Source organism: Sinohyriopsis cumingii, chromosome 5 (genome assembly GCF_028554795.1).
Source record: "Sinohyriopsis cumingii isolate HCF-2022 chromosome 5, ASM2855479v2, whole genome shotgun sequence".
In the NCBI taxonomy this organism is placed as follows: Eukaryota; Metazoa; Mollusca; class Bivalvia; order Unionida; family Unionidae; genus Sinohyriopsis; species Sinohyriopsis cumingii.
In genome coordinates, this window is record NC_142965.1 from 45,220,769 (window position 1) to 45,248,036 (window position 27,268).

The window sequence follows — 27,268 nt, forward strand, 5'->3', positions numbered from 1 at the left end:
TGGAACATCTTCCACTGTGTATAGAACATCTTCCACTGTGTAAGGAACATCTTCTACTGTGTATGGGACATTTTTACTGTGTATGGAACATCTTCTACTGTGTATTGAACATCTACTGTGTGTGGAAAATTTTCCACTGTGTATGGAACATCTTCCACTGTTTATGGAACATCTTCCAGTGTGTATGGAACATCTTCCACTGTGTATGGAACATCTTCTACTGTGTAAGGAATATCTTCTACTGTGTATGGGACATTTTTACTGTGTATGGAACATCTACTGTGTAAGGAACATCTTCTACTGTGTATTGAACATCTACTGTGTGTGGAAAATTTTCCACTGTGTATGGAACATCTTCCACTGTTTATGGAACATCTTCCAGTGTGTATGGAACATCTTCCACTGTGTATGGAACATCTTCTACTGTGTAAGGAATATCTTCTACTGTGTATGGGACATTTTTACTGTGTATGGAACATCTACTGTGTAAGGAACATCTTCTACTGTGTATTGAACATCTACTGGGTGTGGAACATTTTCCACTGTGTATGGAACATCTTCCACTGTGTATGGAACATCTTCCAGTGTGTATGGAACATCTTCCACTGTGTATGGAACATCTTCTACTGTGTAAGGAATATCTTCTACTGTGTATGGAACATCTTCTACTGTGCAAGGAACATCTTCTACTGTGTAAGGAACATCTTCTACTGTGTATGGAACATCTTCATAATTGCCCTGTTCACAGTAGCCACTTCCTTCTTTTACACTGCAGACAATGGTCTTCAAGAAACATCGGTCATCTTGCATGGATTTGCTACAATCTTTACAACAATAAAACCATAACTGTATCAAAGTCAGTCTTGATATCAGTCTGAGAGTATCCTAATAGTGCCTTGGTTTTACTTTGTGCTCTTTGCTCAGCAGCAAAACTGTTCTCCTTCCATGAGTTTTATGTCACTATCATCATGCAGATGTTTGACATACTGTAATGTGCAGCTGTTGATCATTTTATAGACTATTATTTTTCTATCGATCAGAAAAAAATTTACTGACAGGATTAAAGAAACAAAAAAATGTCGTAAGAAAATATTCAGAGCTTTTAAATATACCTTTTATGTCTATATCTCACTCATTCTTGAGTTTGTTCAAGAGAATTATGGATATAAGCAAATATTCCATGTTTGATCAAAACTGGATAAAAACATATGGACTCCTGAGTGGTAACAAGGTTAGAAAATCAGTTGCATGACCACAACCTGACTCTTATTAACAGGAAAATGTTGCATATAAAACTGGAGAATGTTTTTAAGATGTACACCTGTGCTCCTGTTTTGCCCCACACCTTCAGTCTGAGGCAGGCTAGGTACCCTGGAAAAAGGATGGACCAGTGGTAGCTGCAAATTTTAAATCTGAAATCATCTTTTCATATCCACTAAGAGAAAATATCATTATAAGGCAAAAATTTCAATGGTTTCAAAATAATGTTTACCCTAGGGGATGAGTACTGGGAGGCATAAATGTGTCCAGGGTTCAATGCTGATTGAATGTTTGTGCTTATATGGTAATAGGGTGGGAATTTCAGCAGTTTCTAAATTATCACCAGTGGGTAACAACTGTTTATCTCTCCAATATAATCCATGAGTCTCTTTTAAAACCCAACTGTGCTGATGTGAGGGTCAATGATCATATATACATACTCGCAGACATGTATGACTCACAATATCACATCACATAATGCACTGGCTGAACTGGGTGTATGTTGTTTATTATGAGTAATCAGTAGAACAAACAATATAAACCCTGATCTGATGGTGCAATATGCAATGGCAGATTAGGGTCTATGTTGTTTAATGTTGTAAGTATACAGATTATACTCATGAATAGAAGAATGAATGCAGATGACTAAATTCTCCCACCCACATTCATACTGAGAGCTAAATGATAAGTAAAAACAAACTACAGAATCAAAATGATAAATCAGTACCATTTGGTGAAAACAAGTCTCTGTCAAACACTGTAATACACAATACATCTTGTTCCATATCTCGAATCGTGAACTGCATAGACTGGTTCCATTTCGGGTTTAGTGTAGCAGGGATCACTTTTGTTCTATGCTCTTGTGCACCCATGCTTACTTCACAATAGGGATCACTTTTTCCTGATTTGAATAAAAATTAGATCATAAGAATTATAAAATTAAATTACTGTAGACTGGAGGAGTCATTATATATTTTTATGACTGACACTGATAAAATTATTCCAAACCTTAAGACTGTGACATTTTGAATGTATACTTAAACTTGACTCAAACAACAAAATATGATGCACTGATAGTATAGTAATATTCAATTGAAAACCCAAATCCACTGAAACTAAAGCTTCAAACATTCATAATCTCCATATCCCGTATTCTATAAACTTTCAGAGCACCAAATTCAACTTCAAACTCAAAATCTAATCTTGATTTTTTTTCCTCCTTGTCTGATAAATCTCATGAGGTAAATGTAGTCAAACTGGTTTTTGGTTGTTGCTATTAATCTTCAATCAAAAGTACTGAGAATTTGAGACCAGACCTGATTTCTACTTGTCAAGCAATAGCTTGTTTTTCATTTTCTCTATACTTTGACAAGCATCTTTTGTATCAATAAAATTAAAGCTACTTTTGAAATCTTTAAAAATAAAAATTATATTTGTTACACTTGAAGTCACAACAAAAAAATAACAGATGTCGTTTCCAATATAAAATTGCTCTAGTGGCCTCAGTGGTTAGTGTCCACCTCAGATGCGGCAGGTCATGGATTCGAACCCCAGTTGAGACATACCAAAGACTTATAAAAATGGTACTAGCAGCTGCCTTGTTTGGTGTTCAGCATTAAGAGAATAGTGTTAGGGCTGGTAGGCGTTGTGTCAGGATAATGTGACTGGGTGGGACATGATGCCATATGTCTGTGGCATGATGCCCCAGTGCTAGACATCACTATAAACTGCCCCATTGCAGACATCACAGTGATATGACTTGAATTGTTAAAGCTACATAAAATCCAAAACACACACAAATACCCTGAGTGAATCAATACAGCTCACCTTTGCAAAGCTTCCATGACCCCATTGTAAACAATAATTGTCACTGTAAACATCAATTCAAACCAAAGTAATTTTGACAATAAAATGTTGGCCCTACTGTTTTGCTTTTTTATCATTGCATTTTGAGAACACAACTTTGATTCTGTGCTATAGTCAGTATTGTGCTGACATGCTTTTAACCATATATAAACACATACACACACAATATACATAAAAAGACAAAACAATATGAAAGAATATTCCTTTTTATGATATCAAAGTAAAAGTACTATAATGAATTGATAATAATAATAATAATAATAATGCTTTATTTATAGAGGGTGACTCATTAGTCAAGGACTATTCTCCCTTGAGGCCCTCTTAAGGAGAGTATAACAATGCACATTATATGAAGATAGCAATAGTTAGTGTTTATTTTAACATGTTTAGTATTAAAATACTAAATTCCATTATCTATCAGAATCACATACATGCTCATGATATCTTTTCTTAAATACTCTAATATTTTCAGCAGATTTTACATGTAGTGGGAGCTTATTCCACAGAACTGTACCAGAGTATTGAAAACTCTTTTTAAATTGCTCTGTTCTTGGTTTTGGTATTAGAAGGTTTCCATGTGATACTGATCTCAGCTGGTATTGTGTTGAAAAAGGCCTGAATAAGTCCTGAAGATACTCTGGTGCAGTTCCATGTAGACATTTATATAAAAGAACTGCCTTGTGAAAATCTATCCTGTCATATATTGTGAACCATTTAACTTCTGTAAATAATGCTTTTGTGGGATGATCAACAGATGCATCTAAAATTACATGTGCTGCTCGTTTCTGAAGTATATAAATCCTGTCAAGCTCAGATTTAGCACAGTTTCCCCATACATTAGAACAATAATTCATTGTTGGAAGAATATATGACTTGTAGTATAGACTGCGAGTTTCCATAGGTAAATATTTCTTGATTCTACTAAACAGAGATTAATTTTGTTTTTTTCTTTTTTAAAATTGTTATTCTTAAAATCTGCTCCAAAACTTACAAATCATTGTCCTGCCCCAGAAGCCATCTTTTACTGGGGAAAAGACACAAGCTTTAATTAACCTTAAAGTGACAACCAGCTTTTACTGGGGAAAAGACACATGCTTTAATTAACCTTGAAGTGACAGCCAGTTTTTACTGGGGAAAACTTTTAGGCTTTTAGTAACCTTGAAGTGACAACAGTATTACAAATTTCATTCATAGGCTGCCACTACAGTTCAGGCCGCATATGAAAAGCATGCAAGAATGTAAAATTCCTATAATCAGCTACATTTACACAACACAGTTAACCTGTTGATGGTAGCCTATCACAATGTACAGTCATAGTCATTAGAAAGTTTACCACCGAATAAACATATTTATTCCAACTTCCAACAGCACTGAAAGTTAGGATATATATAACATGTTAAAATCTATGAAGTTATAAGCTATATACTAATAATTGACCTAAGTTAGTAAAGCATAAAATGTTATTGTTTTTATGAGTTTAACACTGATTTTCAGCATATGGTTACCAGTATAGTTGGTGGAGGAAGAACCCTGGAAAACCCAAGGAAGCTACTGGATAGCTTTATCACATACCCACCTTAGCCACCCCCAAGACTCGAATCCACACAGACTGAGGTGTGATGTCAGTGATCTGTAAAGGCGAGTGCCTTAAGCCACTTGGCTACCTCAGGCCCCACATAAATTGTAGGTTACACTGACACAAAAACATAACCTTAGCCAGTAATGTGAAATGTAGATCACTGACCATTTGTTGTGGTGCTAATAGAGATGCATACAATCATTTAGTCTAATGATTCTAGTATGAGCAGTGCTTGAGAAATTAACTTAATTGAGAAAATTTAATCAAATCAGTAAAGCATAAAATATGGGTCACAGTGACTTACTTTTGTGAAGGGTGTAGTACTCATCCATATGTATTTGTCCCCAAGTTTTATGATTCTCTGTAAAACAGCAACCTATCTGGTCATGAACTAAATGCAAAAACTTAACCTAGGCTAGTGAAATGTAAGTCAAGTGACCTTTTCTTTTAAGGAAGTGGTACTAACAGAGATGCATATGATCATATAGTTTGATCATTCTAGCATTAACAGAGCTTAAGAAATAACTTTAAAACACAAAATTTAACCATATCAGTAAAGAAAGAACAATGGACCAGTGATCTACTTTTGTGAAGAGAGTTTGGTACTGAACATGATTAACTGTCTCATGATTACAGGTATAACAGTATGTGTACCATGTGCAAAAAACCACATTTAAATGCAAAATCTTAGCCAAGAATGTAGAAATAATGTATATGTATGATAAAAATTATCCCCCTTTGCCCCCTTTCCCCTGATTGTAGGTGCTAAGAAACCTACTACAAACAGTTCCCTAGGACCTAGGAAGAATGCTTCAGATGCACTATGTACAGCAGGCCCAAAAAGTTTGTGGGATAGTGCAGTACATGTGCAAAGCAGGCCTAGTAAGTTTGTGGGATAATGCAGTACATGTGTACAACAGGCCCAATAAATCTGTGGGATAATGCAGTACATTTGTACATCAGGCCCAATAAGTTTGTGGGATAGTGCAGTACATGTGCAAAGCAGGCCTAGTAAGTTTGTGGGATAATGCAGTACATGTGTACAGCAGGCCCAATAAGTTTGTGATATAATTGAGTACATATGTACAGAAGGCCCAATAAGTTTGTGGAATAATGAAGTACATATGCACAGCAGGCCAATAAGCTTGTGAGATGCTGCAGTACATGTGTACAGCAGTCTGTGGGATAATGCAGTAGGTCCAATAAGTCTGTGGGATAATGCAGTACATGTGTACAGTAGGCCCAATAAGTTTGTGATATAATCGAGTACATATGTACAGAAGGCCCAATACGTTTGTGGAATAATGAAGTACATGTGCACAGCAGGCCAATAAGCTTGTGAGATGCTGCAGTACATGTGTACAGCAGTCTGTGGGATAATGCAGTAGGCCCAATAAGTCTGTGGGATAATGCAGTAAATGCATACAGCAGGCCCAAAACATTTTGGAGATAATGCAGGATATGCACACAGCAGGTCCAATAAGTCTGCGGGATAATGCAAGATATGCACACAGCAGGTCCAATAGAATTGTTACTATGTAATATGACCGCTTTAGGATTACCATGGAGTAAACAGTACAAGACATCATGCCATTTTACACCATGCATTAATGCAAGATTCATTCATAAAAAAAATTAAAATAAATTGTTTTGTCAATAGTTTTGTATTCATTTTGATTTTGAGAAAAGCAATTTAAATACAATTTATCATGCAACAAAAATAGCACACAGCAGAAATAAATTAAAATAGTTTTTGTACTGTAGGATACTGTGGCTTTGCCCAAAGTACACAAGCTGCCATCATGTACTTCACCCTTGCCAACAATATCTAACAGTACTCTGTAGAGTAAATTAAAATGTGTGTGTGTGTGTGTGATTTGGATTTTGAATGTAGTTTTAACAATTTTTCAGTCATATCACTACGGTGTCTGCAGTGTGACAGTTTATAGTGGTGTCTAGCACTGGGGCATCATGCTGCAGACATTTAGCAAGATGTCCCACCCAGTCATATTATCTTGACACCAGACCAACCAGTCCTAACACTAACCTCTTAATGCTGAGCGCCAAGCGAGGCAGCTGTTAGTATGATTTTTGTAAGTCTTTTGTATGACTCGTCTGGGGATTGAACCCACAACCTCCCGCATCCAAGGCAGATGCTGTAACCACTAGGCCACCAGAGTGGTTAGTAAATTAATATAATGAAAAGAACAAATTATAGGTTTAGATGACAATTGACTGGTCCAGATAATTATGTGTGGATGATTTATGTACTAGATAATGTATGAGATAATGAAGGATTTCAGTTTAATAAAGATTTTATCTTACATTATGTGGAGTATCATACATACTCGCTTGGAAGTCCAACTGCAAACTGCACAGACCCAAATCTTCCATTGCATAATGTCCCAACAGATCTGGTTCTGTGCAATTTGTTAGGAGTAATGAGCACAATGAGCAATACAGACCCTAATCTGCATGTGCTTTATGATATGACAAATCAGGATCTTCGCTGTTTGCAATTTAACTTGTCTTATAAGCAAGTATATAAGTAAACCTATGGTAACCTGACTCATGTACATAACTAGGTAGTTCTGTGATATTTATGTTTATGTCTTTCGTACTGGACAACACACAGACTCAAGCATATATAGAATTTTACACGTGTTAGATCCATAAGCTCGGGACAGTGATTTGTGAAATTTATAATTTCTTTCCAAACTGAAAATTTCCTTTCATTAGGCAATATTCTAATACATAATATTTATTTTATAACTTGAATGATAAAACACTGACCTAAACATGGCTACACCTCCCCCGTTTTTACGAGTTGAACAGTAAATTTAATCATTTTAGCTTACCATTTTTCCTGGTGATTCAGAAAGGACTACATTTTCAAAACAAATGCTCATTTTGCTTGCAAGTTAGCTGGAGATAAGGACCTATTTGCTTGATATTACGGATGAATTTTACACACTTTTTCTTATATTTTTTTTACATGACATAACAAACCCCTGGGAATAAATTACCCATATTCAGACAGTTGCGACAATTTTTCCTTAATTTCCTTTCATGAGTCGAGTTGAAAAAGGGCCACCAAAATGTTCATTGAAACAAAACATTCCAGAAAATGGGTTTAAAAAAGTTTTCCTATGATCACAGCCAATCAGTAAAAGAATACTGCACTGTAATTTCAAGGGCTTATTTGGACCAATCAGAATCACATATTAGTGATATGTTCACATGTCTTAATATCAAAAATATTAAACTGCACACATTATAGGCAGAGTGTACTGACTATTTGATAATATATAATAAGCACTTGTGTGGGATTAATAGAATCCATCATATGTACTAGTGTGGGATTAATAGAATCCATCATATGCACTTGTGTGGGATTCATAGAATCCATCATATGCACTTGTGTGGAATTAATAGAATCCATCATATGCACTAGTGTGGAATTAATAGAATCCATCATATGCATTTGTGTGGAATTAATAGAATCCATCATATGCACTTGTGTGGAATCAATATAATCCATCATATGCACTAGTGTGGTTTTTGTTGTTGTTGTTGTAGGGTTTAACACCATTTTTCAGCACAAGATAGGCTATACATGGCGGCCAGTATAATTGGTGGAGGAAGAACCCTGGAAAACCCTGGGAAGAACCACCGACCCACAAGAAGCTACTGGCAGGCTTTCTCATGTACCAATGTTAGCCGAGGCTGAGACTCGAACTCACGCAGACAGAGGTGAGATGGCAGTGATCCGTAACGGTGAGCGCTTTAGACCACTCGGCCACTCGAGGCCCCTGCACTAGTGTGGAATCAATATAATCCATCATATGCATTTGTGTGGAATTAATAGAATCCATCATATGCACTAGTGTGGAATCAATAGAATCCATCATATGCATTTGTGTTGAATTAATATAATCCATCATATACACTTGTGTGGAATCAATATAATCCATCATATGCACTAGTGTGGAATTAATAGAATCCATCATATGCACTAGTGTGGAATTAATAGAATCCATCATATGCACTAGTATGACAGAAAAATCCCACCTATGGATTAGAATTTGTAGGTTGGAATGAAGCTTTGTACTTTTGCAATGATCAGATTTTCCAACAAAGGGAGGTCAGGACTTAAAAAAATTAAAAAATGATTGGAACTCATGATACAGTATTATGCTCTATTTTGTTTACATGGTAACAGTAAATGTGGAATAATCCAAGTATCGAAAGGCACAGCTATGCAACTTACTTGACATGAGTACTAAGTGTGATTGACATGCCTTAAACAGTTGAAGAGTGGTGTTCTGGCAACACAAAAAATGTACAGACAGGCAGACAAGCATAGATATAACTCCATCCTCCCTCTTATTACATGACAAAAATATTTATGAATAGAATGAGGGATTATTGGCAAATAATCTAACATAGTGATAGCTACATTTACCTGTCTTACATACTGGAGGAATAACAAGTACATCACTTTGATGAAGCTCATTGTATAATTGTAGTTTTGACAACTGTGTTTGTTTTGAGGGTTTTTGTTGGTTTAACATCACTTTAACATGTTACTGGCTATATCATGAACAGGACATGGGAGCTAAATGCCTCTCCAAAGGTACCACTAAGACTACCAACACAGGCTATCCTGAGTGGGTTCTGAACCCATGACTGATGGATTAGGAGTCCAATGCTCTACCAAGTGAGCTACCATGGGTCCCTTTGTTTGAGGGACATGTCAATCTAATACAAGATAAATCTTAGCAAGGACACAACTTACTAAAGATAACAGCTGAAACTCTATTCTTGGAATACCTCACCACAGTACCTAAGACAATGTGACCTAAATGCAGAATCTGATGGTGTATGAATTTACCACCATATTGCCTAAGACTCTGTGACCTAAGTGCAAAATCTGATGGCATATTAATTCCCCACCATAGTGCCAAAGACACTGTGACCTGAATGCAAAATCTGATGGTATATTAATTCCCCACCATACAGCCTAAGACACTGTGACCTAAATGCAGAATCTGATGGTATAGAAAGGCACATGAACAGATAATAGTAACAATATATGCTTCAACAGTTTTTATGGTGAGGCTTAAAAACAATGGAGTCACAAAAGGATGCCAAGGTACATCATTAGCATATATTTTGCCATCTTCCAAAGGCCAATCGTGAATTTTTTACTTCAATTTTTGACACTATACATATTTCATGAGAAAGTTGTCATTCCCTGATTTTCAAAGGATCACTGTCTATTTAACAAAAAAGGACATCAAATCTACCCAGCATCAAATGCACCTAGCATATTTTGTGCTGATGATGAAATTTTTACATTTTGCACCACATCATTGAGTTGAAAAAAAAAAACCAAAAAACAAAACTTAAGTGAGATTAATATGAAGTGCTTTATCAAAGTATACTGATTCACATCAAATTAATAATAGCTAAATTGAGATTATTATGAGGTGTGTTATCAAAGTATACTGATTCACATCAAATTAATAATAGCTAAATTGAGATTATTATGAGGTGTGTTATCAAAGTATACTGATTCACATCAAATTAATAATAGCTAAATTGAGATTATTATGAGGTGTGTTATCAAAGTATACTGATTCACATCAAATTAATAATAGCTAAATTGAGATTATTATGAAGTGTGTTATCAAAGTATACTGATTCACATAAAAAGAAACAAGATTTATGTTAATAATTAATATGCTCCCACCAAAAGACAAAAAGTCATAGATGAACACAGAAAAGCCTGCTAAATCCCACAAAAATCATTTAAATAACACAAAAATCTAATTATCCCATATACTCATGTATAAGTCAGGCTCCTCTGCAAGTTGCATAGACCTGAATCTTCCAATACCTAATGTGCTAGCATATCTGAGTTGCACTTTGCTTGGCATAATCAGAAGAACAAGAACACAGACCCTGATCTGCTGGTGCATTATGTGATGGCAGATCAGAGTCTATGATATCTGCAGTTGGACCCAATTTATGACCAAGTATATATGGTAGATCAAGTACATTTGCACAAAAGCAAGCATTCCAAAATCTCTTGTCTGAGATTACTGAGTTTCTGTAGAATCATGCTATTGAGATTTCACCAAAGTTGAGATTCACTGGTAATGGAACATATAAAATGTGCCCAAACCATTGAAATGCATTCTTAATTTATTTGCCATTGTCATGTGGTAATTGCAAAACTGTGCTAAAGTCCGAAGAGGTTAAAAAACATTACAAAATTTTTCAAACAGCATGATCTACATATGGATTAGAACATACCTATCAAATTTCATTTGTGCAGATCAAGTACTTGTATTTTCATGGGACAGACTATGGATATATGACTGCATGGACAAACAGACAGACAGAAAGTACCAAACAAAAATGCAGGCATAAAAATTGTGGTTATGTAATATACACAAAAGACCATTGTCGCTTATATCTGTAATCCCATATTATACCATAACCATTGATAAGAAAAGTGCATTAGAAAGAAAAGCTGCAGCTGCATGAGAAAGTGTAATTGTATCTAATTGCGATGCATTATTTTTGTATTAATATATTTTTAGGAAGCAAACTAAATAATAGGATAGTCCGAGACTCACCCTTCCCATCATTGTATTTTGCTAGGTATTCAACAAAATATAACTGGCAGTAAAGTATATTTTTATCATTGTCTTATCAATTAATTATTTAAAAGAGGACAAGTACATTGGTTCATCACTATAAAGCAATCAGTATAACACAGTCCCTGATATAACATGGGCATGGTCATGAATCCCACTGTACTAAATAAACTAGGTATATTTTCCTATATAATGTAACCCACTATAAGATGACCCTGCATATATCACTGTACACTTGTATGACCCCTCTGTACCCACAATAAGATGACACTGAAAATATCATTAAAAAATTGTGTGGCTCCCCTGTATCCGACTATAAGATGACCTTGCCTATATCACAGAACACATTTATGGCTCCCCTGTGCCCCACTATAAGATTATACCTAATATATCACTATACCCTTCTATGGCTCCACCTGTACCCCTCTATAAGATGACCCTGCATCTATCACTTTACACTTTCCGGACCCCCCTCTACCCCTCCATAACATGGCCTTGCATGTATCACAACACTTAAATATCTTCCCTGGATTCCTGTATAATATGACATTGAATATATATCATATCATTGTACACTTTTATGGTTACATTGTATCCCAATATAATATGACTTAGCATGAATCATCATATACTTCTGTGGCTCTTCTGTATCCCAGTATGGTATGACCTTGCATATGTCATGGTATATATTTACTTCCATGGCTACCATATAACCAAGTATAAGATGACTGTGCACCCCAGTATAATATGACCTTGCTTTATATCATGGTATGCTTCGATGGTTCCCCTGCAGTCCAGTATAATATGAATTGACATATATCATGGAACATTTGTATAGCCCCATAGTACTCCACTATAATACGACCTTGCATATATCATGGTACACTCTGATGACTCCATTGTACCCCAGTATAATATGACCTTGCATATATCATGGTACACTTTGATGGCTTCATTGTATCTCAGTAAAAATTAAATTTACATATATCATGGTACACTTTGATGGCTCCATTGTACCTCAGTAAAAATTAAATTTACATATATCATGGTACACTTTGATGGCTCCATTGTACCTCAGTAAAAATTAAATTTACATATATCATGGTACACTTTGATGGTTCCATTGTACTCCAGTAAAATATGAACATGAATGTATCACAGTACACTTGTAAGGCTCCCCTGAACAGCCTTATCATGAGGAACCACTGTATCTGTTTGGTGATTAACTGGACTGGAGTTATAATCAGAGTCATACAATCTCTCTGTCACTTAAAGATATTAGTTTTGGCATTATGAATTCATAATGGGCTTGGAAATACATTAACATTTCACTCAACTAACAAAGTTTTGGTGATCTGTACCAAAATAAAGCTAAATGAGCAGCATCCCAGAAGAAATTCACACCTAACAAAGTCAATATTATTTATAAATTGTCAAATTCAAGAACTTTTATTGTAAAACAACTGTGGCACCAGCAATTAATATTTGTCCAACCACATTGCGATACTGTATAAACACATATGTCAGTAGGGTAAAGGGCTACTTAATATGGCTAAAGGGCTACTTAATATGGCTAGTAGGAAGCTTAAATCTGAGACATTATGTCAAACCAATTGAAAGATCAAATGTACTAGTTTGCAAACTGCAAAATGTTCAGTTTCATCAAACACAGGTGTAATACATTTATAAAAAACATATGGTAATATGAAATAAGTTTAATATGTATTGCCTGAAATAATAATAGATAAATCAATATAAAGATTCATCCAATTTGTTTTTCCTTACGGACATTAAAGAATATAACAGGAGTTTTTTAAACTGTTATTTGGAAATGAACCAATATACCAAGATATTTCATATACATTGTATATTTTTATCACAAAAAAGTAAAAAATACACATTTTCACTAATAGCTAAATTTCATCTCTAAAATATATACGATGAATGAAAAAAATAAGCTATAATTATAATAAGACTGTTTTTGATATAACTTTCATCTGACACAAATTCATGAAATTCATTTTCTAATTGCACATTTACTATTCATTTAAATTTGACTGTAAAAAGACTTGATATGCCTACCATTTTCATCACTGGCTTGCAAGTCAGCGCCCTCTAGAATCACAACAAGTAGTCGGCCAACACCAGGGCTACGTCTCACTGGCAAGCAAAACACACAAAACATGCGGGAAATCAATGAAACTAAAGCAGAAACACAAAATAAACTTAACTGATTACTTGTATATAAAAAAAACTTTATGTCATTCTGATTGGTCCAGGGAATCTAAAACACCACTGGTACTGAAATAAAATAGCACTGACGATAAAAAGTAAAGTGTCATTCATGCACTATTATAAAACAATTTCCACAGCAAGCAAAGTGATCAACTGAATAGAAATACGTAGCAAACAGGTACATATCATGCAGTTTTTAAACTTTCATTTATTAAAACTTGATTGCTATTTTAAATAAAATTTTTATTTAAAATGCTTGATGAGCAACAAATTGCAACAACATGCATACTGAAAAGGCACTAAAAGTCTTCTGAATTATTTTTAATTAACTTCACATGTTCTCAGGTTATAAAATATTTTATGTATTCTTGGAACAGCTGGCATTTTTGAAGTGATACAGTTGTAAGTAAAAAAACAAGTTAAAAGTATTTTTAAAACTAGTTATTTTCAGTTAACCACAAAATGTTTTATGTATCAAGTACTCTTAGAACCATCTGATTTTTTATGTGAAACTATCTAAATGTTAATTGCCTCAAAAATAATGGTTTGGTTTTGTAGGCTTCAATGCCATTAGTCAGCACTTGACAGGTTGAGGAAGACTCCAAGAATACCACAGGAACTAATGACCTATGGGAAGCTACTGGCAAGCTTTCTCACATAAACATTTTGGTTGAGCCGTGACTCGAATTCATGCAAAGAGTTGTGGGAGTGATCTGTAGATGGGCACCTTAGACCACACAGCCACATCTGTCCCCGCTTTCAAAAATAACTATTGTTCAATAAGAATAAATATTTATACTAACCATAATATATGATTGGTTCTTTCATATATTGGTAAACTTATTACATTTTTCAATAAATATTGTACACATTATGTATTAGTTACTTAAAAAAGATATAAGGTAGTTTGCCCCAACTTCTGATAAAAAAATCTTTCAACATAAACCTGGCACAAGACTTTACCAACAAAACCTCAAAACCCTCACAAATAAAATACAAATCAGTTCCATACTGATGTTACTCAGTATTTTGGTCCTTGAATTCACAGGAAAATAAGGTTAAAATAGGCATCTAAACTCACATGTAAGTAAATTAGTTATATTAGTTGTTTGTAAGTGACCCTGACTAGAATGACATTGGGGCACTGACAAACCATATATATTTATGTAATAATTTCTGATAGCTTATAGGGGCCATGAGTGGCCGAGTGGTCTACAGCAAACTCCGTTAAGGATCACTGCCATCTCACCTCTGTCTGTGTGGGTTTGAGTCTTGGATTCAGCCAAAGCTTGCATGTAGCTTCTTGTGGGTTGGTGGTTCTTTCCGGGGTTTTCCCGGGTTCTTCTCCACCATTAATACTGGCCGACATGTATAGCCTATCGTGTGCTGAAAAATGGCATTAAACCCTACAACATCATCTGATAGCTTATAAATTAAGAATAAAAATTGTACAAATGATTGTGCAATGATCTTACAAAATAAAGACAGCATTTTAGGAATAATAAAAAAAGTATTCACATCAAACAAGACAAGTGCTAATAAAAATCTGTCTCATTCTAAAACAAAGGTCTTGAGATACAAATTTGATGGAAAACTGGAAAAACACAGCATGCGGGGACATGTCACATGATCATGGTGACCTTGACCTTACCATCCTTACTGCTCTGTAAATTGTGGCCTTCCATGATGATCACTAGGAGGCGTCCAACACCATGCCTACCAAGGTTGACTTATGGAATATTTGTTGTAAAATTATTGTATGAATTTAACGAGGCATAGGCATTTTCAAAATATGTATGTACCAAAAGAGCATTTTCAATCTTGTCAAGGTATTAAAGAAGAAATTTCATGGAATCAAATATCTCATTTGCTACTCTGCCTAATGCATATACATCTATAAATTTAAATGACCTTAACCTTGCCTAAGGGTCAGAGGGAAAGTAGGAACACATGAATATGCAAGGGCATTACTTACTGGTTCTTCTAAGTACATTAACTATCACATCCTGAGTTCTGAACTTATGGACATGCCCCAAAAAACATCTTAAACAAAAGCTATACCAAAACTTTCATATCACCTTTATCTTATCTGGGCGTCCAAGCAAGAGAAGGGGTATAGGTATATACAAGAATAGAGCTCCCTGATTCTACAGTCCAAGTTTGACAGCTATCCTTTTCAGGGTTCAGGAGTTATGACCATACAGAGAAACTTTCATCCAAAACATACCCCATGATCATCATATGACCTTGACCTTGCCTGACCGACAGGTTAGAAGTGAATGGATATGAACGGGAAAAGGTTTTCTGATTGTACAGTCAAACAAAGACATAACAGGATTTGGGGCTATTACCGCAGAGAAAAACTTAAACAGAAATGAACTAATGTAGATGAATCTGTGGCTGCAATGAGTGATACCTAGGTACTGCCTAGGCTAAAGGAAGCAAGATAAAATGTCTTTCAAATCGTATCACTATGAAATACGTAAGCTGTCTTCAGATCATTGTATAGTTACACATGATATTTATATTATTTTAGTCAAACAGTAAAGCAGACTTCATAAATAGCTGCATTTATTTCAAATTCAAGTATCTAGAATTAAGGAGGTCAGAACTATTGCAACCTGAGTGGCTTTAGCGGTTCCAAATTTTGTGCAAATTATGATTTTTAATTCTGATGGATGCCCCACAAAAAACAAAAATCACCCTGCCTCTGAAAAAGTCACACACTTAATGAGACATTCTTCTGACAAACCTTGCAATGAATGTTGTGATTATACAATATATGAATATTAAGTTTATTGAGAAACAATCATGCATTGTAGCTTGTACCTGATGGGCTACTTGGCTTGGGTATATGATTTTGTTTCTTCAACTAATTCTGTAATGAGTAGTAGGAAATTACACAATGATACTGACAGTGATTTTGCATAAATATTAGTTACCAGATCTTTTTTAAAATGGTTGTTTGGTATCCAATTCAATTTAAAAATTAAATCAGAATTTCCCCTTGATCTTATAAATTTTCGAGACATGGAAACAATTTATGAATGTGGCAAATAAGGAAAGTTTACTTACTACTGTGGGCTTTCTCTCTCTTCTTCCGCTCTGTGTCCTGATAATTTTTTATAGTAGCTTCTATCTTTTTAAGCCATGTATCCCTGGAAAATTAAAATGTGTATACATGCAGATAAAAATTTCCATTGTGATTCACTTCAAAACAAGAACTAGACTTAACAGCAACGAATGCATTGCAAAGGGCCCCACTCACTTCATCTTGCTCTGTAGGGCCTTAGCAATGAATGCATTGCAAAGGAACCCATTCACTTCATCTTGCTCTGTAGGGCCTTAGCAATGAATGCATTGCAAAGGAACCCACTCACTTCATCCTGCTTTGTAGGGCCTTAAACAGCAATGAATGCATTGCAAAAGGCCCCACTCACTTCATCTTGCTCTGTTAGTGCTTTAAACAGCAATGAATACATTGCGAATGACCCCACTCACTTCATCTTGCTCTGTAGGGCCTTAAACAGCAATGAATGCATTGCAAAGGGCCCCACCAACTTCAACTTCTTTTGTAGGGCCTTAGAGGAACTTGAATTGGAAAACCAAAGTTAAGAGAAGATAGGCATTCAGAAACAATGACTCCTCTAAATGGTGATGTGAAATGCTTGACAGCCAACTCCTTAAATGATTCTTCAAATAAACAAGAACTTGAAAAAGTTAGGTAAATAATGAAATACTGCAATAGTTGCATGCAAATCTAATCAAGTCATGTATGTATGTATATAAACAAACATGTATATTACAGCTCACAGGCTTACATACCAACCAACCCCTGAGGTATAAGCATATTTATTGTTATTTTAAGTGACAAAAAGGTGTAATTTGATTGTAAGAAATGTAATCTATATATTACATGCCTGAATTATTGCATATATGAACAAGATAGCTGGTTCTGCAGCTGGTCAAAATTCTTGTTACAATACAAGCACAAAATATACTGAAAAATTATTTATATTCCTTACTCATTAACTCATCTTATATGTGAACTTTTGCTGAATGATCATAAACTGGAAATCTGCAATGATCATAGTCAGGTGCTCAGAGTACTGTATTACATTAGCATACTTCTTTTAACATTCGTAAAGCGGTGTTGATGTCCTTTTTTATGCTATTCTTACACAGCACAGTTTTAAGAATCTTCTCAAAATTATATCAGTGGAATTAAAAAGACAATAATAAAAATGACAAAAATAACTTCATATAGCTTTATTTTAATTTTATTTTTAATGTACCAAAAAGGCATAATCCATATACAGTTTAGTGTAATGCGTAATTTGGTGAAAAAGAGTGTAATGATTAAGCCAAAGGCATTATGGTCGGCATGTAAGCATAGGGTATCTGAAGTAGTTTTACTTACTGTGTATACTTACTTGCAAGGCAATGTGATTGTAAGCTGACCTGCCCTTGGCATTTTGGATCTGCATAAAGCTCTTTTTTTTTTAGCCTCTCAAATCTATATGTACAGACTTGTTGTTTGTGTATCTTGGTTGCAATTTGGAAATTTAAAGTAAGCTAACTGGCTATACCTATTCATAGATAACTAAAAAATATACCAGTCTGGTGTATAATAAATAGAGTTAGTGTTTTATATAATTGACTGGAATAAGTTTCAAGAAAATTAACAATTTACATTTTGTCCATTGTTCTTTAACAAAATCCATAATGGTTCACATAATAAATTATCAATGAGAAACACTACACACGTCTGTTCAAATGCCTCTCATAATCTGGAATAATTGACTTATTCTTGAGCCAGTCACCAGTTTCTCTGAAGCATCACATACACATTTCTGTGGTGCAGTTATGTTTTTTTTGTTTCAAAATATATAACTTTCAAATTAAATGATCCATTGTGAGTATAATGTTTTCCCATAGTTGAAGTTAATCAATGTATGAAGTATGATGTCCAAATGAAAATTGGCAACCGACAGAAAACAAATTGTTCATGAACTTGGGCAAGGATTATGCAGAAAGAATACTTGGGCTTCTGTAAGAGACACTCAATTGTACAGTCTGTGGAATCACATTAAAGACTAGCCACAACTGAATAGGTGTCAAAATTATGACCCAATCACAGGACATTGTTAATTGTGCAAAACCAGCACCACAGCGTCTTAACTTTGTGAGAATCAACTGGGGAACTAAACACATATCAAATGCACAGCTCAATGAAAGAAAGTGGGTACTGCTTTTACAAGCAAGAAGTTTAAATCCAACATGCACTGGTAAATAATTCTGGAAATGTAATTTAGGAAACAGATTTGGCTTATGCAAGTGGCAAATGTAAATCAAATCAAAACTTATTTTGCATCAAATCCAAACTGTGTTTACAGTCAACACAAAATCTAGTACAAATATGAAATGTTCAGACATACACAATAATGGTATTGCAAACAACATTGACAGACACTTTCATTAGTGGTGATTACTAATTAATTTTACTAATTATTAAAATCTATCTAATTTAGATACAAGTATTGTGTAATAAATTAATGAAATGATAAAAAACTGCATAACCAATATTCATTTCTGGTTAAAAATAGTGGCAAGCTGACTGGAAAATTGAACTTGCCCTTGGGAAAATTGAGCTTTCCTCAAAACTGGTCAGGTATAGCTATATAATTAAGAGCAAAAAGAGAGAGATAGAGATAATTTTTTTTAAAACAACCAATAACAGAGCTGCATTAATTTAATTTTAACAATGTTTTCATACATAACATTATTCTTTATCTCTCAAATTAAAACTCCAATGATCATGCAGATTTAATTATGCATCCTTTAAAAAAACAAGGTAAATATAAGACCATCACTGAAATAATTAAAAAATTGTCAATGATTTCATTCTATCATGTTCTTCTAGAGTGTGTTATGTCCATTCACAAGTCTGCTTCCAATTATTATCTAGTCAACTTGAAATTACTGACACACAAATAATACTGGACATGGTGACTTTGGAGATTGAGAACATTTATTGTTATCCATTTAATTGTTTGTCAAGCAAGCAGTATCGGTCTCCTGTTGTTTACTACATGAACAACAGATCCAAAACACTGCATGTGGGTGTTACATTTTTGGTTCATTGATCATACTTTTAAAGAAATCCTGTTGGTTAATCGTTAGTGACAAGTGACTTTTATTTTCAAACACACCAGTCAATGAAATTTCATAAGTTATATTATTAACAATTAATGCCTCATTCACCTATAGATGGCAACATGCATCAAAACAATCTTATACTCGGCTAGCTAACAAAATGTCTGAGGCTAGGTCAGGGACCTGAATGTCATTTAATCCCGAATATGTACAAAAATTACAATTAATATGTAAATGATAAGTTAGAATAGCAATATTTATTCCTTATTTGTCAAAACCGGCTTCAATTAATAATGGAACACTAACGAAACCCCAACTCAATTGTTTTATACTTGCCTGTGAGCAAGTTACTTAGAAACATGAGATTGCCTGAGCCAAATTTGAGCTTATCCTGGGAGAAGGGCAAGTTGTAAATCCCTACTAATAGCCATCTCCTATTCTGTCATGCATAAATGTCTTCTCCTTATCTGCATTAATTAATTTTCTACATAAAAGCTGTCGACAACTGAGCATATATGGTATTTGTGCTGAAAGCCCAGTAAGTTATAAGTTAAAACAATGAAACTAATTAAACAAATTTGAAAAGGTCTGAACATCGAACCAAGTTATCTACATATAAATACATATAACCCTACCAAATTTTATTTTTTGCTAACAATGTGTCACAAATGCTTTAAGCAAAACAGTTACAAAATACATTAAAAAACAGATAAGTTGCTGAATTGGTGTGGAAATCTAGCTAGACTATTTGCATGTCAAATAAATATTTTCACTTGTCTACCTCAAACAGTTTTTGCTTAATCACACTAAGAATCATTCTGACCAAAAACAAATTTAATTTTTTTATCTAATAATGCATCATAATTCCAACTGTTTTGAATTTGCAGAGTTTTCTGCAATCTGACTGGATAATAATGGTCATGTGATAGCATCTGGAATTTTTTACACATCAGTAAATTCTGTGGGCTACTTTTGGTTCAGTTTCCAGGTCATTTTATGTGAAGCTTTATCTATACCAATGCTTGCACCATAAAAATAACAACAACATGCCCCATCCAGCCACCATTCTGATTACTGATAAAAATTTGCAACCCTGATTAAAATTGCCCATTAGAAATTAAAACAATACAATCACACAAACTTTAAAGTACTCCAACAATCATGACTTTTGCCAAAGAAGCATATGGCAGGCTTTATGAGCCAATCTTAAGTAATTATTGCATTTTGTTTCAAAACTATGTTTCATCTGCTATTAAAGGTTGGGGTCATATGACAGTGCCGATTGTGACACGGACCATTCCCTCATGGCCAGCAAGGTGCGAATATTACCCAAGAAGCTGCACCATCCCAAGAAGAAGGGTCACCCATGCATCAACACCTGCTGTGCAAGCAACCCAGAGAAAACACAGCAGTTCATCAGCAAACTGAAGGAAGCCCTCACCAAAGTGACACCTGATGACACCATTGACTCCAAGTCATCCCATATCTGTGACTCTCTGTACAATTCAGCCATCACAGCTTACGGGAAGAGGGAGTGAAAGAATGTCGACTGGTATGAGGCAAACTGGGAGGAGATGGAGCCCGTTACTGAGGCAAAGAGGAAAGCCCTCCTGGCATACAAGGCTGCACCTAGCCCCAGAACACTACAAGCCCTCAGGATTGCAATGAACAATGCCCAGAAGACCGCCCGCCGCTGTGCCAACACCTACTGGCTGAACCTTTGCAACAGTATACAGATAGCTGCTGACACCAGGGATACAAGAGGAATGTATGAGGGTATCAAAAAGGCAACAGGCCCCCCCAGCTACAAGACCGCCTCCCTCAAGTCCAAGACGGGCGAAGTCATCACAGACCAGGGGAAACAACTGCAGCAATGGCTTGAGCACTATCTCGAGCTATATGCAACCCAAAACAATGTCACTGGAACTGCCCTGGACACCATTCCAGACCCTCCAGTCATGGAGGAGCTAGACACACAGCCCACCCTGGAAGAGCTCGGAAAAGCCATCGATTGCCTTGCCTGTGGGAAGGCTCCTGGAAGCAACGGCATTCTGCCTGAAGTCCTCAAGAGCGGAAAACCAGCACTGCTCCAGCCCCTACACACACTCCTCTGCCTTTGCTGGGAACAGGGATACATCCCACAGGACATGCGTGACGCCAACATCGTCACTTTGTACAAAAACAAAGGAGACCGTAGCGACTGCAACAACTATTGGGGCATCTCCCCCATCAGCATCGTCGGAAAGGCTTTCGCCCGTGTTGCCTTGGCGCGCTTGCAGATCCTAGCTTCCCACGTCTACCCAAAGTCCCAGTGTGGTTTTCGAGCCAGCAGGTCAACTGTAGACATGATCTTCTCACTACGTCAGCTGCAGGAGAAGTGTTGCGAGCAGCAGATGCCCCTCTACATTGCCTTCATAGACCTGATGAAGGCGTTTGACCTGGTTAGTCGGAGTGGACTCTTCAGACTCCTGCAGAAGATTGGCTGCCCCCCACATCTACTTGCTGTCATTTTGTCATTCCATGAGAACATACACAGCACAGTGTGCTTCAATGGCGCAACATCTGAAGCATTCCCAGTCATCAGCGGAGTCAAATAAGGCTGTGTCCTTGCACCGACGCTCTTTGCCATCTTCTTCTCCATGTTTCTCCAGTACGCATTCAAGGACTGCAGCGAGGGAGTGCACATCCATACCAGGGCTGACGGCAAGCTGTTCAACATCGCCCGCCTCCGTGCTAAGACTAAAGTCACAGAGGTACTCATCCGTGAATTGCTATTCACCGACGATGCAGCCTTGACATCACACATGGAAGATGGACTGCAGCAGCTGGTATGCCGCCTCTCCCATGCTTGTAAGGAATTTGGACTGACCATCAGTTTGAAGAAAATGAACGTCATGGCGCAGGACGCAGACTCCCCTCCCTCTATCACGATCGATGGGTACAACTTGGAAGTTGTCGAGAACTTCACATACCTTGGGTCTAACATCTCCAGCTCACTCTCCATTGATTCTGAGGTGAATGGCAGGATTGCCAAGGCAGTAGCCATTATGGCCAGACTTAAGCAGAGAGTCTGGAACAACCCCAACCTCACAGAGAATACCAAACTGCATGTCTACCAAGCCTGTGCACTCAGCTCACTTCTCTACAGCAGCGAAACATGGACCACCTATGCAAGACACGAGAGGAAACTCAACAGCTTCCACCTGAGATGTCTGCGGCACATTCTGCACATCCAGTGGCAGGACAAAGTACCCAACACAGAGGTTCTAGAACGTGCCAACATGAACAGCATGTTCTCCATTCTCAGCGAGAGGCACCTTCGCTGGCTTGGCCATGTCAAGAGAATGGACCCAGGTCGCATTCCCAAGGACCTGTTATATGAGGAGTTAGCAGAAGGTGCACGACCAACTGGACGACCACATCTGCACTACAAAGATGTTTGCAAGAAGGATATGAAGACAGCAAACATCAATGTCAATGACTGGGAGAGCTGTGCAAACAACCGTTCCAGCTGGTGTCTAGCTGTCAGGCAGGGAGTTCAAAACGCAGAGGAAGAGAGAAGAATAAAACAAGCTGAAAAGAGAGCTAGAAAGAAGGATAAACAAAAGCTTACTTTGGAGCTACAACATCGTCTCCCGTAGACGGACGGATGCCAAGAATATGACAAGCTGGGGATCTCACTACAAATGGACATGATTTTGCTTTTTAAAGATCAAAATGCATAGAAAACAGGATCAATAATAGATGCTTAAATTCCAATTTAAAAAAATAAAAACAACCATACCAAGTTCTTTCGATCACTGGCATTATCCAATCTAATAATTTACCCAATAATACTATATAGGAGTCAATGAAACTTAGCAAGCAAAGGTGGATTCTTGTGCAGTGAAGCAGCTAATGAAAGAAAATTACGAGCGACAAGTGAATGCTTTGTTGATGAAATCTGCCGAAAGGAAGAAAATTGGAATTAAACATATCATTACCTAATCACCCATAAAATTAGTATCAATTCCTTTGGACTGTATTTATTTTTGAGTAAAATTTACACACTGATAAATACCCAATCATAATCAGTTAATCCTTTATTAAATTTGAACAATTCCTGAAACCATCAAATGAACACTAAATCAGGTCTTCCACATATGCATACAAATATGCTGGCAAGATTCTATTTGTCGAAACTGAATAGTTTGTATGCAATTTTGCTAATAAACTTCTCATGACAGTTGGACAGTCAGTAACAAATGAAGATTGCCCATGCTGTAAGCAGTTGGGATATAAAAAAGGTCTAAGTAAGTGTGATGATTCCAGCTCTCTAAGGCCCATTTTACCTTTCATTCTGGTTTGAACACTTAAAGTGGTAAAGTCGGTCAACATGGTTCAGCTGAAATTGACATGGATCAGCATCGTCTTCGGTTGGTTTCTTGATCATCACTTCATTTAGAACCAGAGGCTGGAATTACAGGAATTATAACGTGTTTAACTGAGCAGAGGATCTTAAGCAGTAATAAGGTCTGAAAGGGAATGGTTAGTCCTAAAGTAAATCACTCCTTCATTTTAGCATTATCTGATAACCATCAAGCCCAAAAATATGATATAGATGTGCTATTATAGAAAAGGCAAAAAATGGCCCCAGCTTTCTTAACATTTAAAAATGTAATCAAAACTTGAAAATGAAAGCTTGATATATTGCTCATTTCATCAATGAAAATGGTAATTAGTGCACATTAATTTGCAAATTGTAATATATTTTGTATGCTTGTCTTTAACAAAAATAGTTTTAAATAAATAGCACAACATACAACTATTAACAAATAAAAATGCAGGGAAATGCATCCTATTGAATTTTATTGTCTAATTCAGATCTAATATCTATATATGACAATTAATCCATTGGTGACCTTTTTTGTAGTACAACCATTCTTATGTATCAATGAAAGTTGCTAGCACCCCATCCTTGCCCCATCCCTATCCCTCCATATCTTACATTCCCACATATGCTGTGGTTGATGTTGAGGGATCCCATTGTTTGTGAAGTTATCAAGGAAGACATTTACAGTATTCTGCATAGTTTGTAAAAAATTTGGAAACAGAAAGATGTCATACATGTCAGGCAAAGTATAACACTTCCTCTCCTAGTGTTTCATAAAATATTTTAACTTTGCAGACTAGAATCTATGCCTATTATTACTTGACCATTATTATTTTAATTATTATTTACAAACCATCTTCATTTCTCAAAACAAAATTTAACACTATCCTAAAATCCAGTACTTTAAAATGGTTCATGACATAAAATCACACCAATAAAATGTCTGTTTATGTAAGAATACTATGAATTAATAATAATAAAAATAATAAAAGTAATAATAATAATAATAATACATTTTTGAATTGAGAAGGTATGATATACATGTACTGTATATAATCTAACTGCAAACTGCACAGACCCAGATCCGTTGGTGCATTATGTGCCAGAAGATCTGAATATATGCAGCTGGTTAGGAGTTATCAGTAGAACAAACACAGACTCTGATCTGCATGCACATTATGCTATGGCTGATCAGGATCTTGGTTGTTTGCAGTGGAGGCATACATTTTTGTGGATTTCATGGTTGAACTAAACTGCAAATTTCGACCAATGTAGGTATGTGAGAAAGCTTGCCAGTAGCTTCTCATGGGTCAGTGTTTTTTCCCGGGATTTTCCCAGGTTCTTCCTCCACCATTAATACTGGCCGCCAAGCATAGCCTATCGTGTGCTGAAAAATGGTGTTAAACCCCACAACAACAACAACAACAAACTGCAAATTTAAAAAAAAGAACCAACAAACAATGTTTTTTCTGTGGGAACAACAGTACCCCTTCTCGGCATTTCACCTTGAGTATGGGGTCATGGGTTGCCAATAATTTCCTGTCCTATGTCCCCCAAATCTTAAAACCTGTGTACCCACAATGGGTGCACTTTTCATATATATATATATTTTAAAAAATCCATGTACTATATATCTTTACTATGTGTCTGTCCATGTCAATGTTGGATCACAAAAGTTGCTTAAGGCAATAAAAACTTTAAGCTGTTTGTTGATTTCCATCTTAAAATAACATTTATGGCAATCAAACATTGAAGATTTGTAGTGTTCTCATGAGTTGCATTGCAAAGTCACTGATGGCCACCAGTATAATGTAGTTTTAAGGTTGACTTAATGATGAAATGATACTAAATTTTGGGTGAAAAACCTGCCAAAATACATACATTGGCATTTAATCAAAACATTTAGTTTGAAAAGAATAGTAATTCAGAAAAAAGGGAATTATTATAATAATTGCTGATGCAGTGAACATCAATGTTAAATGGCAACATGATCTGGAATGAAAAATTCCATGGTGGCATTTTTTTCAGGTGAACCAGATATTCAAACATGCAAAGGGGCCCAGAATGGCCGAGTGGTCTAAAGCGTTCTCCATTACGGATCACTGCCATCTCACCTCTGTCTGTGCCGGTTCGAGTCTCGGATTCAGGTAGTGTGTGGGTATGTGAGAAAGCTTGCCAGTAGCTTCTCGTAGGTCGGTGGTTCTTTCCAGGTTTTTCCCAGGTTCTTCCTCCACCATTAATACTGGCTGGCATGTATAGCCTATTGTGTGCTGAAAAATGGCGTTAAACCCCACAACAACAAAATCAAACATGCAAAATGTTTTTATGGGTTACTTGAGCACATGATAAAACATTTACATCAATAATACAAGTGTCAAATACTGACACTTCAAATGACATTCATTAAGGTGGCAGGACTGTCAAAATAAATAATATCATTTAATTGTGAAACACTACAAATGCAATAAGTATTACAGCTCTCTCAGTATAACATGCAAGTCAAGGTCTAGAAATGGCAATTGTGTTTCGTACTGAACTGCATTAAAGTGAGAACAAGACCAAACCACGAAATAAAGAGAACAGTGTTATATAATGAACTGCAGAACACTGGTAATTATGAAAATTTGTTTTGAAAATGAAATAAAGATAACACTAAGCTTCACTTTTGTTTTCTTTCAACCCATACTGTTATGCACTGGTATGATTTTGGTCATGGGGGTCATAGGGGTAACGCATTATATCCAGAATCCCATTATAAGATGAGAATGAGGAAGAGTTGTATCTAGTATGTTTCATTGTCCCTTTCGAATTGTGTGTGTCCCCCACATATGGAGGACTGGGGTCACCATGTCTGTTGCTCTTGGGATCCAAGGTGCAACACAGACTTCAATAGTCCATCAATTTAACCAATGAAAATGTCTGCAAAACAATGAAGATTGATGTCCATGAAAATATATAAATTCATAGCTCTAGCTATCTTTTTTGACAGCTGTTTGCATTCACAAGACACATGTAAAAAAATGGTAAATCCTTTTCTTTCTCCCCATGATATGGCCACTACCTCTACTGGGGAGGTGGTGGTTTTAAAGACTCAATCTCTAAAATACATCAGTAGTTTGATAAACCTGAGAT

At 36.0% G+C, this 27,268-nt stretch overlaps 1 protein-coding gene across 3 annotated transcripts in view; it reads right to left on the minus strand.

The window, feature by feature from the left end:
* Positions 1-27,268, minus strand: part of LOC149799063 (intersectin-1-like) — a 224,540-nt gene that overhangs the window by 16,844 nt on the left and 180,428 nt on the right. For 2 of the 3 annotated variants that reach the window (XM_089958036.1, XM_089958035.1), the window contains exons 41-45: positions 24,096-24,217; positions 16,684-16,766; positions 13,456-13,533; positions 11,353-11,373; positions 1,988-2,161 (exon numbers count right to left, since the gene is read on the minus strand). In XM_089958036.1, coding sequence (XP_089814162.1) covers positions 1,988-2,161; positions 11,353-11,373; positions 13,456-13,533; positions 16,684-16,766; positions 24,096-24,217 — 478 coding nt within the window. The remainder of the gene's footprint in view (positions 1-1,987; positions 2,162-11,352; positions 11,374-13,455; positions 13,534-16,683; positions 16,767-24,095; positions 24,218-27,268) is intronic. The other variant, XM_089958037.1, reaches the window with a different exon arrangement.